The sequence below is a fragment of the Benincasa hispida genome, chromosome 2 (genome assembly GCF_009727055.1).
Source record: "Benincasa hispida cultivar B227 chromosome 2, ASM972705v1, whole genome shotgun sequence".
NCBI classification, from domain to species: domain Eukaryota; kingdom Viridiplantae; phylum Streptophyta; class Magnoliopsida; order Cucurbitales; family Cucurbitaceae; genus Benincasa; species Benincasa hispida.
In genome coordinates, this window is record NC_052350.1 from 30,455,275 (window position 1) to 30,473,182 (window position 17,908).

Below are 17,908 nucleotides of genomic sequence, written 5' to 3' on the forward strand. Positions count from 1 at the left end.
ATATCTCTTAGCAATCCAAGTGTAAAATAGAGATTCAAAATATAATCTTTCTCAAAATTTCTTCCAAACAAACTATTCAATCATCAAGAATAAAATAGACCAACAAATCTAAAAACTGATTTTACTTCAAGGAATTAACTTCTTTCAATTTTATTAAATTTTACTTCTCAATTTGGAATGAGAAAATTACCTTTTTCATTCCAAATCATGAACTAACCTTTCAATTTTTTCTGTGAGCTCTAAAATGTGCCACCAATCCTTCAGAATTCATTGCCTTTTTCAGCATGAAAAGAAAACGTCCACCACATGATAGCCACAATGTGTAGCTTTCTTTCTCCAAAACTGTATTAGCAATCTCAACGAAAAGAGACTGTAGATTTCCTGCTATTAGCAGAACCATTTCAAAATTTGAATCGCCGCTCCTAAAGCTAATAATAATAAAAATAAAGAAATATTATCAGATGCAATTTAAACTTTTATAGTTTTCTTTTTAAGGCATCCAAATATATGTGTTTTAAAATTCCTCCAAGATGTAAGGATGAAATTTGCAATAGATATGTGAGGTTGAAACTCATGCTAAACAAAAATAAAATGAAATGAAATACAATCAACCAAACTTCAAAACTCTATGTTAAACAAACAATCATCCCATACACAAACCTCATGAACCATACAAACTTCTAAACCCAAACTTAAATACTTTATAACCCAAATACAAATTATTCAACACCGTAAATTATTACAATTTTATATTATAATAACCACGGACTCAACTCACGTCCAAAACAACCATTAATGATTATCAAATGGAATCATTAGCTTATTTAACTGAGGTTGGAACTAATTACTCTGAGAATGCCCACAATTCGGACCCATCAAGCAATTACATTAAATAAATCTAACTTACAAAAATATTCAGTTATAAAACTACAAGGGGAACAAGCAAGCATCATTAACTTGCAAGTTCAAACAATGGGTATGGTCGAGATTGAGCAACAAAATTGGATCATCCATGTGTTTACAACATACAACACCTATTTTCCTGCCAGTCAAGTCCAACGAATGCAATTAGCCGAGACTGATCTTTTGGCTCACGTGTTGCAGCTGGGATTGAGCCACCAAATCTGACTGCAAAATACATACAAAACCCAGCCATGGAAGATTAATGTACAACAATGTGGAGTGATAAGAATTACTTGAAGAATGTGAACCACCGGATGTTTGTCCCCTAAGCTCCTATAGACTCTCTAGGTCCCTCCGTATTATTATTGTCTAGGCAGTCGTCTTTGGAGTAGGCACTTCCAGGAACCTTCACCAAGATCAGCTGATCATCAATTACATTCTCTTGTTCATCGTGCAATCGCTTCTGTAATTTGTTTCCAGACTACCAGTTATTTTATAAGGATTGTACCTCTTTAATTTAATAAGGTAAATTTGTTTGGACTAAAACTATGTAGACAACTAATACAAAAAGCACAAACCTGAATGTTGGTATCTATCCTTTCAGTATTTCCACCTTTCTTGATATCAGTGATAGTGTCTCTAAGTTGTTTCTTAGCTTTGAGCCGAACTAATCGTCGTTCAGCACGTTGTTCAGCAGTAACATCAAAATGGCATGCCACACAAAGGGTCCTCATATTCTCTAGCCTGCACTCACCTTCAGTGGTAAACATAACTCAGGCTAATCAGTCGAATTCAGTTTCTAGTAAAAAGACCAAATAGAAAGCTAGATTATTGCAAACTATTTGGTGATTCAAATGGTTTGGTCAATGTAGACTATAGAATCCTGAAATTATTCCCGGGCTTGAAACAAGGTAGACAATCAAGATAGTCCGCAGCACGACGATGAAACACCGGGGGCCCATAAACCATGTTTGTGAGGAAGCGTGATAGTGTTAGTTATTAAGAGTTATGTTCTATGAGTTGAATTCTTGTCCTTAAAAATCCAACTCTATACTCTTCTATGGAATGAGTGACCTCTTCATGATAATGATACTTTGCTTTCTAATAAAAATAATTGGATTGACATACGTCCTCTCATTTCTCTTTTCCCTCACCTCTTTAGTCTCACTGGAGTTCAAAATAGTATCATTGCCTCTTCTTTCTACATGCATATATTTCAATTCTAGGAATGCCACTACAATATGAAGACAAAGGTATCTCACTCTTCGTCGTTAACTGCAAATATCCATGGGGTTATAGTAAATCATAGAGCTGAAGTTAGAAGATGATTGCATTTGGACCCTCTCAAAGTATAATTATCCATAATGTTCTGGTCGCTTTGACTACAGATATCGAGATCTTTAATCAGTAGCTTGGAGATGAGCATGTTGGGATTTATCCCATCCGTATAAGCTTGAAACTTAAAACAAAAGCGTACATGCAATATCTAATGCATAAATTTCAAGGTAGAATGTTCCATACCTCCACCTCGGTAAACAGGAACAATGTGGTCAGCATGCCATGCGTTGCCCTCAGTTGGATTATTAACAATCTTATCAAGCCTTCCAGATGAGACGAGATAATATCAGAACTCAGAAAATAGGAACCATTCCTTATTCACTGAATACTCATCTACCTAATTATTTAAAACTGTAGACACTCACAATTTACCAAAGGCATACACATTCGCTAATGTATTGACCATGAAAGGAAAGCATATAATGCAATCACGCCTATGCAAACCAACATCAATACTCCAATTAATTGAAAGACTTACAATTTCTTCCGCCTTGCCAAATTAGGTGCTACTTTTTCAATATAATCACTCCGCATGTCCAAGGTCAATGGTCTTATGTGCTTTACGAGCTTATGACAGTCCAAATGACAATTTGAGCAGACACCACGCTCTATTTGAAATAGTTCCTGGTATTTCAAGCATTTAATAACAGATATAGCCAAACAATAATCATATAAATATAAAGAAAAATGGAAAACAGAGAGTAAAATATAAACTACATGCTCCCATTTTACATGTATCCATGTAAAAAAATGTCGATGGAAGCATGATTGTGAATATAAAGAGTTGGGAAAAAGAAAAGAACTCATGATGAACGTCGGACTTCAAAAAATTATGACCCGCTTCCTTTCGTCACTCCAATTTATAAAAAAGAAAAGAAAAGTTTCAAACATGCTTAAGTAAATTACAAATCATTATTTTTGAAGAGTAATCTGTTGTCAAGCCTCAACTCTAACTAAATAGATTTAAAAAAACAAAAAAACAAAAAAAAAAGAGTTCGCTAAATCATCAATTGGAAAGTTTAACAAGATAAAAAACAATTCTCATAATATATATCTTATTTGTTACTATCAGTCAAATGACCTAACATACGGGTTCTTGTGCATGCTGATATAACGGGCACAAGATGTTGTCAGGCTTCAACACACACGACTTGCACAAACACTTGTCTTACATGTGGTCAGCATGCCAACCGAAATTCTACTCCACTACTATATTATACACATGTTAAACTGCATAACATTGACGGAGAAAACATAAATAATTGATATTCTCACCCGACGGAGGGATGTGGTACTAATCCTAATGCGGTATTCTTCATAACAGCCAAGATTACAGAAAAGATCTTCGAAATATTCAGGTGTCTTCGCATTGATGCCCCTGAAAGTCAAGGAAACAATTGAAGTTCGATCAAAGAATTTTAAACTTACAAAAATAAAGAAATGAACTTACTGGCATGGCGTTTGACACAGTTTACAGAGAGGTTCATCTGTCAGTGTCCAACCCTGAGCATACTCTTTCTTTCTTTTCCCAGAGCCACGGCATAATTGGACCAGTTTCAATACAGCAGAAGACGGCAATGGTTTGCTAATGTCATCAAGTGGTGTTGTGCGCCGCAAACTTTTACCCTTCAACACTCCCTGCACAGAGAGATGCAACACCAGTGTTGATATTATGAGATACTTACTGGTTAGCTATAGTGTACAAGAAAAAAATACATCCAATAAATCAATAGTATCATAAATCTACAAGAACAATTAAATCAAGGGTATAGATTCGGCACCTCAATATACTCATTGTATCACAAGTCCACACGAGCAATGGAAAAGGTATAAATGATAAATTAACTCTAAATTTGTATAGAATAAAATATTTGTATTCTAATAAATCAATAATAAGGTACTGAGCCTCCTACCGGAGAAAATCTCAATACATAAAAGGATATAAAGAGAATAAGAATATAACCAATATATGATTAACATATTTGTAACCAATATATGGAGTAGCTTATATAAGCTGGCCAGACTACATGAAAGGGAATAGGCATACATTGAACTCATCTTGACCCAGGAAAAATCTTACTAAAATTATATTCAACATACAGCCGCGTTGTGGTTGATGTTTTCCTTCGAGTACCACAGCTCAATATCTAAAGGAAGTTGCAGTGGCTTTCCATGTAACTTTCTTTGCTCAATCGGTCTCAACTTATGCCATTCACTGAGAAATTCTTGAAGAGCATGTTTGTAAAGTGTACCGTCCAAATTGAAATCTGTTTTTTCACTATTATCGACAGAACAGTTCATCAATTCAACTTCTTCTGGTCGGAAATTCAGAAACAGTGGTCTTGGTCGTAAGTCTATCCCAGGAATGCATGTATACAAGTGCACTCTTCCTGTATACTGACTAACCTGAAAATGAAGGTAAATCATTTTGCTATCAGTTGCCTACGCAACATCCAGTGCCTAGAAAATAAACAAAGGAAGCAGCAATAGATTGAATACAACTCCTGTCCAACTATTAAATGGCACGCGGACATAACTGTGTCCAATTTAAGTTGAACGATCAACGACCATGAACAGGACATGACTAAATCAAAGAGAACAATATAAATCAACAACTAGAATGAACTTTATAAAGGAACTAAGAGATAAGAATTCAGGAAATCAAGCATAATAGTAGTTCCTTGTCAGCTAAGTTTGGTCTGTTTGAGAAGAATAGAACCAACGATGTAGCTTGTGTGTAGCTTTTGGCTCTTTTATTTTCTTTAGAATTCTCTTAAGCATACACGGGTTCTTTTAAGTTTTATAACATTTGTAAAGCTACCGTATGGTAACTCTTTTTTAGTCTTGAGTTGTAATTTGGGTCAGTATATAAGCCGAACGTTACTCTTTATTGAATATCTGATAAACTCCCGACTTGGCTTCATCAACCAACCTATGGTTTAATGCAACTAAACAATCTCTTCCAATGAACCTCGGGAGAAGCTTAAAATATATTTAACCATGATTCTGATCCTAGATTGCATGATTTCATTCTCCCTTCAACAATTTTAATCTTAAGTCGTCTTTTCCCTTTTATAATCTTCCTTGCTACGGTTTGATTTTCGTCCTCCATTTTTGTTAAATATCATTATTCACACTATTGATGAGATATCTGTTAACAATAAGAGAGAGAGAGAGAAGAAGAAAAATCTAATATTACCATTTTTCCATACTCAAATATAAGAGAGCACCCGTGGCATCTTCGAATATGAAACTTTTCTTAATGGAACTTCTACGTCCTAATGAAAGAGAGTACAGATCCCCTTTCTTTGGAAAGAAATTTTTATGGTTAAATGTCGACAAAGTTTTAGCGGAGTAATCAACATGAAGGAACAAAATTTGAGCAGTTTCACTTATTGAAAAGAACATCCCATTCCAGGTTATCAAAAGAAGAATCAATCAATAAACAGAACCAAAGTACCTCAAACCGTAGAACATGAACATGGTTCAAGGAATTTTTTTCAGGCTCGATGATCAGATGGGATTCACCATTATCAACCTTCAATGCACCAGAGCCTAACTTTTCTTCCTGCATTTCATTAACACCTGGACAGTGAAGATGAAATATACAAGTGTCTTGAGAATTCTTATCAATATTCTACCTGCTGCGCTTGATCATTCTCTCCACTTTGCTGATCCAATTGAGGATAGGAAGCTCTTTCAGGACTTCTGGTGTCAACTTCAATAACATTCTCTTCCAATTTTCCCATTGAGAGCAAAGCTTTGTTTAGTTGCACAGATAACATTTCACCCTGTACTAAGAAGTATATTTAAATAATTAAATTTATGTCTCAGAAACACAAAACACTGCAATAGAAGCTGAACTGAATATTCAAAATATGTGTTGAAATTTTGAAATTGAAACATGCAACTAGGAAGCTTTTTCCTTTCTCTATGACAAATTACCTTAAAAGCTATTTGATCTACTTGAGTTGTATTGTCGATGCCATCATTTTGACCAGATGGATAATCAGTCTTCGCATTTAAATCATCTTTTACTTCAACCACTAAAGAGATATGGCCTTGAGATCTCGTTCCTTTTGAGGAGAGTTCAATGCTTGTTGCTGAATTCATATCACTCTCAGAACTTCTACCACTTCTGCCACATGCCTCTAGATAAGAAACACGTTCTACCTGTCCATAATCATAAAATGAAATTCCATAGCACATTTTGATTTAATGATCAAATATTCAGATTGCACAAAATATAATAAATGAATGAAACTAAGAAAATGGGTATATTCTACACTCTTTTCTTTCATTTTTTTTTTTTTAAAGTTATGAAATTATTTCATTGAATTGAACGTAACAAAATAACAGAAGGAAGCCAAGAGAGTTGAATAAACACTGTCCAAGTGGCTTGTATAAACATGTTGGAGTTATCACAATAAAGAAAAACGCAAAAATAAAGCAGAAAAAAAAATAGAATTGCCTAGGATGGCATCCATGAAATACTTCAATATAAAAATATCAAGAACACTGGCGAAGGTACATACTACTAAAAGCTCTTAACAAAAGACTTGAATAATAGGTTCACTAAGACCCTTTATCATATAAACAACCCTTCCACAGCTGACCAGTGACCACACTTTCTACATGGTTGCCTTTACGTGATAGGATGCAAATCTCAGTGAGAAATTAATTTCTCGAGAAGGTGTCACACAAGGAAACAATGTCCTGAAATTCAAAACATATATATAAAACATGATTCATCATAAGATGTAAGGAAAGATCAATGTTCACCGCTATTTCTTGGATTGCATCATATTTTCCATCAGTGGTCGAGGTAATGCAGTGCAAACTCTTGTTCAAGTTCTGCCAATGAGACTCATCTAACGTATCCTGTGTAACATAAATAATCAGCAAAAAAACAGTCCAAATAATTCTCAGGGAGAATCTTAACACATTTTGTAAGCATAATGAAAACCTTGGCACAGAAAATGTATATGTTGACTGCCTTGGTCTGCCCTCGCCTGTGAGCTCTATCCTCTGCCTTCAGGTCAAGCAAAACATGCATGTCATGAATAGTAGAGGTTTCATACCTTATCTCCCTTCTCTTATTCATAAATTTCAAGTAGTTGAGCAGAGACTCAAAAGTACCATGTCAGGAGACGTGTTTGTTTTTTCCTTCTAGAGGGTTCATACCTTATCTCCCTTCTCCTAGTACTTTCTAATGCTTAATTTATATGGTTACTTACGTTATCAAAAATAACATTTGCCCAAGACAGGAATATAAAAATGAGTTTGATGAAAGTATTTTTTTTTTTTTTGGACAAATTTTAAGTAGAAGGATAAGTATGCAGACCTGAAGCATCAACGATGGTGACTGAGGTAATTCCAAAAACACAACATTTTGTGCCGAAGAGAAATCAAGTCCAACTCCACCAGCAGTAATACCTATTATAGCAACTTTAACCTGATGCATGGAGAAAATTATTGTGGCCAATATGAGCGGCATAGCTAACCATGTGGATGCACAATTTATCCACAATATGATAGCACCACAGTCTCTTGAAGAAGCAACTGGCTTCTTTTGGATAGTAAAACCAACCTTTAACCAAGATAAAGATCAATGAAAGTACAAATTGTGGGTGCTACTTAATTTGTTTTCATTTTTTATTTTTTCAAAAAGAAATAAGTAATATATTTTCTAAGAACCTACATCTTTTCTATGTTTAATTTTTCATATCTAGTTATTTTCAATATTCTGTTTTTTCATTTGCAGCAAGTTTATTTTTCCTTGTACACTTTATACTGAGGAGTCCTCAGTTTTCTTTTCTCTATGCGCTAGAAAAATTAAAGATTATGATTACAAATTGACCCCAGATTCATGTAATAGCAAATAAACTATAATACATTTTCTTAAAAAAAAAAATAGAAATAAAAAAGCCATACTTACTCTTCAAATAATTGATGAAAGCTTGTTACAACGAAATTTGGTTATACAAGACAATTTCACTTTCATGTTGAAAACAATGATTTATGTGAATATACCAAATTCTTGTTTGGCAAGACTTGTCCCAAAAATTATTCTAGCAATTATTTCCTCTTTTTTATAGGATTATTCTCGCAATATTTTGAGAACATCCTTTCATCATTTTCTTTTTTTTTTAATACAATATTTCCAGAGGGGAAAGTTGGTTTTTTTGAGAAAAGGAAACCTGTTCTCCAGTATAGTATTCCCTATCTCTTTTGAAGCATTCCCTCCCCCTTCCCCCATTACACAAAAGTCAAAAGCTTAAGAAATTCTCTTATGGTTTATTCATCGATAAGAAATACTTGGGTTCATCATTTTTAAAAAGCTACACTCTAGTAAAGACATTTTACTTTCTGCGCATTTAAATAATGGCCAAAGTAATTTTTCCAATTTCAAAGCTGTGATTCTAACTGCTACCCAATGCAATTTCAAGTTAAAGAAATACTCTTTTATTTTATCCTTATTTTCACGAGCTGAGGCCTTAGTTTCTTATTAAATAAATAAATAAATAAATATATATATAATAATATATATATATATATAGTAATAAAAAATTGGAAAAAAATGATCTCGTGATGTTAATAATTTAAATATTTCTATATGTAAGTTGCATCGATCCCATTTTTTAGTATTCTAACAGTCAACAATTGATTCACAATCACTATCAGAGAAAAGCACGTCAATGTAAATATTGAATGTGAAAGTTACACAAGAATAATATCAAACCTCGGCTGATGACTGGAATAACAGCACAGCCGATTGCCTGTCTCGAGCAAGAGTCGTGCCATCAATGCGAACAAACTGGATTCCCTTTTCACACATAAGTTCCTAAGGGAAAATAAAAGAAGGAAAGATTTAAGCAGAAAAAAATAGAAGCCAGAGACAAAAGTTACACACAAGAAATTGGTATGCCACTAGCACTAGTTGCCAATGTGAACTTAAACGGTAAAGCAACTTAAAAAATTGAAGATGTGGATTTAATTAAAGCTGTTGTTTTTATCTAAAAATATAAAGAAGATAACAAGCATTTTCAGGAAGAAGTTTCCTGGAGCAACTACATCAATAATTCCTATTCAGAAAAGCATAAAAATATATATGGTAAAGCTTCGTTTACATTGTAGACCTCCTATAAACAATATCGTCAGTTCCCTATAAGTTGCACATTACAATCTACTAAACATTGTCTAATTTATGGTATTTGTAACCAAAAACTTCAAAAGAACCAGAAGTTTGAATAAAGAACAAGCAAACTTTCATCAACAAAAAATTCCTAGGAGAAATTAAAGAGAATCTCACTTGTAATCCATCAAGAACTTTATGATGATGAGCAAAAATGATCATCTTTTGGGAATCTGTCTTCAAATCCAAGTCCATCAAACCATCTGATTCGGAAATGATTGGATGAATAGAAAACCATTCACGAAAACCAGATAGCTTTGCAATACCCAGTTCATGATACGAGAGTTTCCCAATTCCGCAATCTCCACCATCTGAAAAATAGTGGAAAAATAAGTCAATAAAAAAAGAGATGGGAAGTCCAAAAAGTAGCTGAAATGCTCTTTCACAGAGTCTTTCATCTCTTCCACATCTTCCTTCCAAAACACCAACAAAATAATAGACATTCACCAAACTCAAAACTACTCTCCAATAACAATAATAACAATGATAATAACAGTAATAGTAATAATCGAAATAGAAATAGACAAATAGTAATAATACAAGAACAACAAAATTGATATCTATTAGCAGGTAGATGAGGATAATATATATATATATACATATTGTGCTATATCTTTAACTATGCAACATAGAAGACCGATTACAAATAAGGAAAATAAAGACCATTAGCAACAAATATGTATACATAAATATTTATAAATACTAAATAGTAAAATTTTGAACAATAACAGGATGAGATAGTGAAAAGTTAAAATCAGATGTGACTAAATACACGTACGAATCTAAAAATAGAATAGTTAAAAACATTAGATTGTCTTGTTGCCATAGACTCATACATATAGCAAAGTAGTATGCCTAAAGATATCACACGCAACAAAAAGAGCACAAACAACAGATAAGATCTACATTCATGCTTTACCATCTGGTTCCTCTTCCCCCAAAATATCGTGAGTATTGTTTTCAACAACATTTCTGTCATGGTCACAATTGATCACCTCCCTAGTAGCTGCCTTTGCTCCAGCTATATCAGAACTTTTCAACAATAATTTTATGATCTGCCTTCGTTTGGGTGGTAGTTGAACCAACACATGCACTTTCAAACGTCTTATCTACAATGAAAACAGTACAAGTAATTAACTAGTCAAGAGAGGCACAACAATTCCAATGCAAGTTGCTAAACAAAGCAACAACCATTGTTCTTTAAAGCACAAGGTGTATGAAGCACAATTACTTTGTAGGATTTAAGCATTAGGCACACATGTACTTAATGCTTTCATTCTTTCATTCAAAAAATAATAAACTAAACAAAAATTAAAATTAACTAATTAATTAATTAATTAATTATATATATAATTTATTTGAAAAAAAATATTATGGGCACACAAAAATAAAAATAAAAATTATGTGTATATATTTTGGAAAATTATTTTAAATTACAAAATTGCTAAAAATATTTATACATAATAGCAAATTATCACAGTCTATTTGTGGTAGACCGCAATAGACTACTATCTGTGTCTATCTGTGTAAACACAGACTACTATCGTTGTCTATCGTTGTCTATCACAAATAGATTGTGAGAGTTTGCTATCACTTGTAAATACTTTGGTTCATTTTCCTATATTTGAAAACAATCCTATATTTTTCCTCCCCTCTCTTTTGTATTATCATACATCAATGAAATTATTTCTTATTAAAAAAATGTATATTAAAAGACATGGTATTATGGATAATGAGGTGCAAAAAATTAAAGAAAAATTTTAGGCAACAAATTTCCTATTTCTTCAAAATTTATAACTATGGAGGGTGTATGCAAGCATGGCCTACCTTTTAAAACAACACACACAAGCAAAGACTCTGAATTGCATAAAATTATTTGAGAAAATGGAAATAAAAATAACAGAACTTCCCCTTGGATAAAGGAAAAATTCTTTTAACCAAGGAAGAATTTCCCCTTAGTGCAGAAATAAAAAGGGCTTTAACCAAGGAAGACAACCTATTTGCAGTCACTGACAAAAAAATATTATTACAATATGAATTACTTTTCAAATCACGTTCCTGATAAGCACAGTCCAGCATCCTCAAATAATATATTTTCCTAACATAAAACCATAATATTCTTAAAAGAAAATATTGCTCCAGCAATCTGACAAATCTGTCTCTCAGGCACAATGAGAAACTCATTTTTGCAAAGCAGCACTGTCCAGTCTCATCAAACATAAGTAATAGAGAGAATGAGCGCACACCATAACAGTTTGCTTGAGCAGCACATTCAACTCCTCTAATCGAATGCCTTTCGAGAAGTCCTGCAGCAAAGGTTTCATCTAAGCTTAAACTTTGTAGCCTTAAAATGAAATATAAAAATTAATTGTAAATAAAAGCCAAGACAAGGTTGAAATATAAAACTATTAGATAACATGAGGTTCTATCTCAAAACCAATTGGCAATGGAAGGAGAAGCCCATGTATCTTACAAAACACTGTGAGGTCCCTTTACTTTTTCAATGTAGGATTCTCAATAAAAACAACATTCCTTATAGTTGATCTTCTTGTATTATCCAAAAAGCAACAACCATTTTAACTTTTTTCTTTCTTTTTTATCCTCCTTTCCCTCTTCCTTCACAATTTTTTAGATAACACCACATTCAGATTCTAAACTTCGAGAATAAGAAAGATAGAATGCTCTTCAACAAGAATTCCATGTCCAACTAAGTACCTTGAAAGTTTTCCCCTGGGAAGTAGAGATAAATTTGACATCACAATAAGTTTTTGCAAACTCATACTTGGTCTTTCCAAGCAGACCAGGCCTACAATACATACATAGTTGGCAAATGAACTTCTGACATAATAGATCATTAGAAATAGAATAAGTCATCCAATTCAGATCTAAGATGTAAAGGTTGAAGAGAACTTGCCATAGCATGTCTATCTGATGAAAAATATCATATGGCCTAAGATCACCTAGGAAAATTTGAAGTGAGATGTTATAACGAATAGAAATTAAAATGGAAAATACAACATATAACATGATAGATATGTCTTCAGTGAGAAAAGACATCATTCTCAAAAGATCATAAAAAAATTCAATTGAGAAAGCCACAGTGCAACCTTGATAAAGACGGAGTTCCAGATAGAAGAATGATATGCTGCATCTTTGTTGCTAAATCAAGAACAGCCTTTATCTGTGCAAAAACACAAGAGGTTACAACACATTTCCCTATGCAAGCTTATTAATCCTTTTTCTTAAACTAAAAACCAGGATATATGATAAATGAAGACATAAAAAAGAGGACCACACACACACATAAAAATTTCAAGGCAAAGGAACCTGCTGCAACAAAACTAGGCCATTACAAGAAATTGACTCCAATTAGTATAAATCAAAACAACGAGAAAATACAGATAATTTCTATAAGCAACACCCAAAGGAAGGAAGTGAGCCACAATTCAAATATCCTCCAAGACCCGTCTACACCCTTAAAGGTTGTCTTGTTTCTTTCTAGTGAAGCATAGTAATCCGTATTGCACGTATTTTCTGGTGACGGAAGAATGTCACTTCCAAATATAAAGCAAACGTACTAGTGATTACACGAACTACATAATCATAATGATGAACACTATACGGCAGAATGATCTGTGCCCATTTTATTTTTTAAAGGAAAGAATAATTGGACATTTTTTAAAAGAAAATTACAAGACTGGAAGAAGAGGAGTAATCCCCAATCTAAACGAAAAAATAAGTGAAGACCCAAAAATTCTAAAAGAAAATCGCCTTCAAGAAGTATGTGTGCAATAATAATATACAAATACTCAGTTTTTTTTCAAAAAGCAATAGAAACGTGGTTCAAATTGACAGTATTGATCAAAAATTGAAGGGGCCTGATACAAAGTCATGAAGATCACCTTCAAGTAAGAATGTGCACACTAATATAGTATAACAACGTTAAAGACAAATGGTTCTATATCGTGATCCTCCTATCCTGAGTCAAAGGAAGAGGACTAACTTGACATAATTAGAATACTAAAAAATAAATAAATAATATTTTTTTTAAATAAGTTCTTCTTCTTCTTTTTATTAAATAAAATTAAAGCAACCACTTTCATTGAGGAAGAAGAGAAAAAAAATACAGGGGCACTCAAAAAATCAAGCCGGTAAAAAATACAGGGGCATTCAAAAAATCAAGCCGGCAAAAAAAGAGTCCAACAAAAAGAAGGGTCTCCAGTCAAGCGAAATAGAGCCTTTGGAACAGTTAAAATAAAATAAAAATAAAATAAAATAAAATAAAAAAAAAATAAAAAAAATAAAAATAAAAATCTTTAGGGTCGAAGCCCAAAGAGAAACATGAAATCTAATAACATGCATCGCAAGGATCCCTTTTCAACTTTCTAAATCTATTATTTCTTTCTCCCCAAAGATTCCATGATGATAGCACACCCCCTAGTAAGTCACAAGAAGCTATCCTTCTCACAAAAAGGCAGACGGAGGAAGAACTCCTCAATCATAACAATAATATCCCTTCAGCAGGCAAACACAAAACCGTACGTCTAGAGGTAAAATTAATATGATTAAGCCATCTGTTCCATTGAAAAATACCTCCTTAGCCCCATTAGGTGTTATTTTGTTAGTTTGTTGCAAGTGAATCACTTCAAAATAAACTAGCTAATAATAATAGAAAGAAATTTCTACCGAAGTGAAAGAAAAAGATAGCATCCAACTAAAAACCTATGGTATGAACTTTTACCTCTTCTGGTTCAGATGACTTCTTGGCACATCTTATGTGATGAGATTCATCAACAATCAACAAAGACCACTTCTGCTGAAGAATGCTCTTACGCAAACGATGAAGCATCGTATATGATATAACCACAACTTTAGGGAATTTTGATAAATGGCAAGGATTGTCCAGATGACCAAAAACTGGAAACAATAAATTGCTTAATTTGAAAGAAAACGACAAAATTCACAAATACATGAACAGTAATAATGTGAAAGTATAACTTATTAAAGCAAATAGGAGAAGCAAAGCGAGGGTACAATGACATTTGAATTTTCTTTTTCTTTTTTCTTTTACAAGAAACATGAAACATTTCATTCAAAGGGAATGGATCGTTAAGAAAATGTTAGGGACATAACTTACTGCCCCCAAAAAGGAGGGTGTTAAAATGAATTCTACCACTCTAAATTAATCGTTAACGGTGTAGTAGGGAGGGGAGGCTGGGGGGGACGATGACCAGTGTAAGGCACTCTAACTACTATGTCTGGGGAACTATAGCCTGAGACTGCAGCCGATATATCTCTCTTAACATGCAATGATGGTAATAGTCTTATACGTATCAATTGAGTTAGAAAATCATCAAACAATCTCATACAAAGACAGCTCCTTTTGTTATTTTATATTATATCAATACCGTTCAAATGAACCTTTTAAATGGATTGAGAAGAGGGAGTATCAACAAATGAACTTCTCTAGCTTGACAAGATTAGTACACGTTCTGTTAGAACGAAGGGCATCAAATTTATTTAAAAAAGGAAAGGAAAAAGAAATACAATACCAAGATGAATATCAGAAGGCAAACAAAATGGAAGCCAACGCTCTAGTTCTTCTGCCCAAGAAAAACGTAAAACAGCAGGGCAAACAACAAGTATTGAACTCTCTTCATCCATGAGGCAGCTAGCAATTGCAATAGCCTGAAGACAATCAAGCGTACAGAGGTCACATATCTACCTTTCTGATAGCAGAGATGGTAGATGTATAAGATGCTTCCTTGCTTGATATCAAAATTTCTAAGATATATGGATGGGCTTCATAAGTAAACAAAATCAATATCATGATTAGGCTATATGCTACACACAATTGTGAGTGCTAATGCAAATAATTACAGCAATAATGTAAAAGGATGCATGTACGCACTGAGAAATAAACGAGGAAGATGTGTTTGGCCTTCCCTTGAAATACCTTTCAAAGTTGATTTGTTTGAAAAGATTTATCTATATATTTTTATATCCACGAGTCTTCAAGCTAACTTACATGCTCCTCGAATATTCTCACAGGAAAATCGCCTAGCCCTATGACATTTGGTCATCAAGGTAACTCATAGGATATTAAATAAGCAGGTCGCCTAACCATATTACATTTTGTCATCAAGGTAACTCATAGAATATTAAATAAGTAGATGACCATTGTGGCTTGAACTTATTCCCTCTAATTGAGAAAATTTTACGATTCACTAAAAAATATTTTTTTAAAGAAATGGAAATAGTTCAGTAAATGGGAAAAGGTATTAGTTTAATTGACAGTAGAACGGTTTTAGCAGTTGCAGGGCTAAAACCTCCCCCCACACGTAACATACAACACACAACACATGCACGCACACAACCAAAAACTACGAGAGCTAGCAAACACTAACCACAAAGACAAAAACTTTGAGAGCTAGCACACGATAAACCAAAATCCAGTGCCTATAACTTCCAGAGAAACCAGAACCACCAACTTTCCACGACCTATTATACCCTGCAAAACCTAATTCAAAGGAATTTGACTCTTCAAAGCCCATATGATTTCTGCAACTTTCTTCTGACTCTTTCTCCAACAAACCATCACCCTCAAATGATAAACCAGACCTTCAAGCATTTGGAACAAGCAAGCCAAACAACATAAACTTGCTCAACGGCAGCCGCACTAAATACTTAAGTGAGACTAGTTGATAATATTTCTTTAAATGAAAAGTGAATGTGAATGACTCGATTGGAAACCAGGGACTCAATTCCAATGCCAAGAAGATTCAACAAGTAGAATTATGTAATAGAACAAAGGACGTGGCAGTAGCACCCAACTAGAACTAATAGAAAAACTAGACAGATCTGTCAATAAGAAGCACAGAAGTCCATTTAACATACAATTTAGTACCTGCAGTGTTTTCCCAAGACCCATTTCATCGGCTATCAAGCATCGGCCACCCCTATGCAAGCCAAATCTTACACCATCAAGTTGGAACGGTAAGAGTCTATTCAGTAACCGATCCGGTAACTTCTTCATTAATTCATTGACCTTCTCATCTGAAAGATGCTCAGGCCTGCATGGCATCCAGCGCCCTGAACTAAATGAATGCGAGAGTCTCTCGACCACGTTGAATGTTGTCCATGGTATCTCGTCAACATCAATGTCCTTGGAGTTCTTTAAACATTTCAAAATAGAACAATAATCCCTCAGCTTATAAACAGAAGCCTTTCCGCCGCCAATAATTTGTGTGTAGTGAGAATGTGTGACCTGAAAGAATAACAAACGGTCGTCACAATTATAAAGCTACTAGAATTCAACATTCTAAACAGAGATTGGTCAAAGATATGATGCAAGTAACTCGGAATTCAGATATTGGCAAAGAGGGGGAGAGAGAGAAAGACGGCGCTTGTAATCCAAATAATGTCAAACAGGCAAATTTCTAGTTTTCAAATGTGATCAAGATATGCAGTGAAACTGCGTAAAACCCGAAAAGCCATGCGATCAAGTAAACCAAAAGAAGATCCCAGCGAGCTAGACAAATGCAGAGGGAATAAAAAGTAAAGGTACTACAGATCACAAGTTCCCCCAGAAGACATTTCAATAAAAAGCGCCTACAAAATCCAAACGGCATCATGTTTTCCGACTGATTTCTTATCTTCGAGCCGCGCAAAACAAAGACAGTGATAAGAAAATTCCCAAAATTTCATACATTAGATAAACAGTCGCTCAATATCCTGAAGCAATTCTCCTCTCCCGGGTAAAAGCATCCTTTCACGACTTCCGGCGTGATCGAGAACGAGTCAGGGGAGCAAATTTCCAACCTTACTCGGAACCTTTCAGGCAAATGGGTGTTGTTATCGGTTAAGCTTTTCGATGATTGGATGGTACTGGCAGCATTAAGTTCAGTGGAAAGCTTGCGACATTTGAAAAGCTTCCATGGGTCCTGGTGTTGCAGTTGGCCTTTAGAAGATTCAATCAGTGCTTTGCGTTTGGCTATGGCAGCTAAACGGTTTGCTTCCGCACGCCTTCGTTGCTCTTCAGTGATATCCATAGAGCAAGACTGAGAGTTGAATTGATTTTGGGTTCGAACGAAGCCGCTGGTGAAGAACGAAGGAAATGGAATTTGAGGAACAAAAGCGGGAAAGTCGCATAGATGGTTCAAAACAAAATGCAGAAATGAAAAAATAGGACTTCATCTTGGTTTAGTGGAATCACCTATTACTTAACGAAAGAAGGTTACATCGGTCTAATGAATTTTATTTAAATTAAAATTAAATGAATTTGAAGAAAGATTATTTAAATATGATTTAAATATTTGAATATGGAATTGTATTAAAAATTAATTTAATATCTGATATTAAATTAATTATAATTTTTTAATTTTTTAAATAATTATTTATTAATTCTATTAAAGAAAATTAATTTGGTAAAATTAATAATATTTTCAATTTTATTGGATAAAATTGATTTTT

The 17,908-nt window shown here is 33.8% G+C and overlaps 1 protein-coding gene across 3 annotated transcripts; it reads right to left on the reverse strand.

The window, feature by feature from the left end:
* Positions 1-736: 736 nt before the first annotated feature.
* On the reverse strand, positions 737-17,624 carry LOC120072348 (DNA annealing helicase and endonuclease ZRANB3-like). Of its 3 annotated transcripts, XM_039024827.1 has the most exons (24): positions 17,146-17,624; positions 16,344-16,703; positions 14,989-15,124; positions 14,178-14,353; positions 12,544-12,617; positions 12,351-12,386; positions 12,152-12,242; positions 11,683-11,742; positions 10,356-10,545; positions 9,554-9,747; positions 8,984-9,085; positions 7,586-7,696; positions 7,208-7,273; positions 7,024-7,122; positions 6,187-6,414; positions 5,883-6,032; positions 5,702-5,809; positions 4,342-4,647; positions 3,692-3,879; positions 3,517-3,619; positions 2,720-2,865; positions 2,425-2,504; positions 1,482-1,657; positions 737-1,366 (listed from the first exon to the last, which is right to left on the reverse strand). In XM_039024827.1, the coding sequence occupies exons 1-24, from the start codon at positions 17,485-17,487 to the stop codon at positions 1,229-1,231; spliced, it is 3,660 nt and encodes a 1,219-aa protein (XP_038880755.1). In that variant the 5' UTR covers positions 17,488-17,624; the 3' UTR covers positions 737-1,228. The 3 variants fall into 3 exon arrangements, 2 of the variants coding, with proteins under 2 accessions (XP_038880755.1, XP_038880758.1); XM_039024830.1 differs by lacking the exon at positions 17,146-17,624 and having other exon boundaries at positions 16,334-16,451; XR_005480422.1 differs by lacking the exons at positions 737-1,366; positions 1,482-1,657 and having other exon boundaries at positions 2,720-2,849.
* Positions 17,625-17,908: the final 284 nt, after the last annotated feature.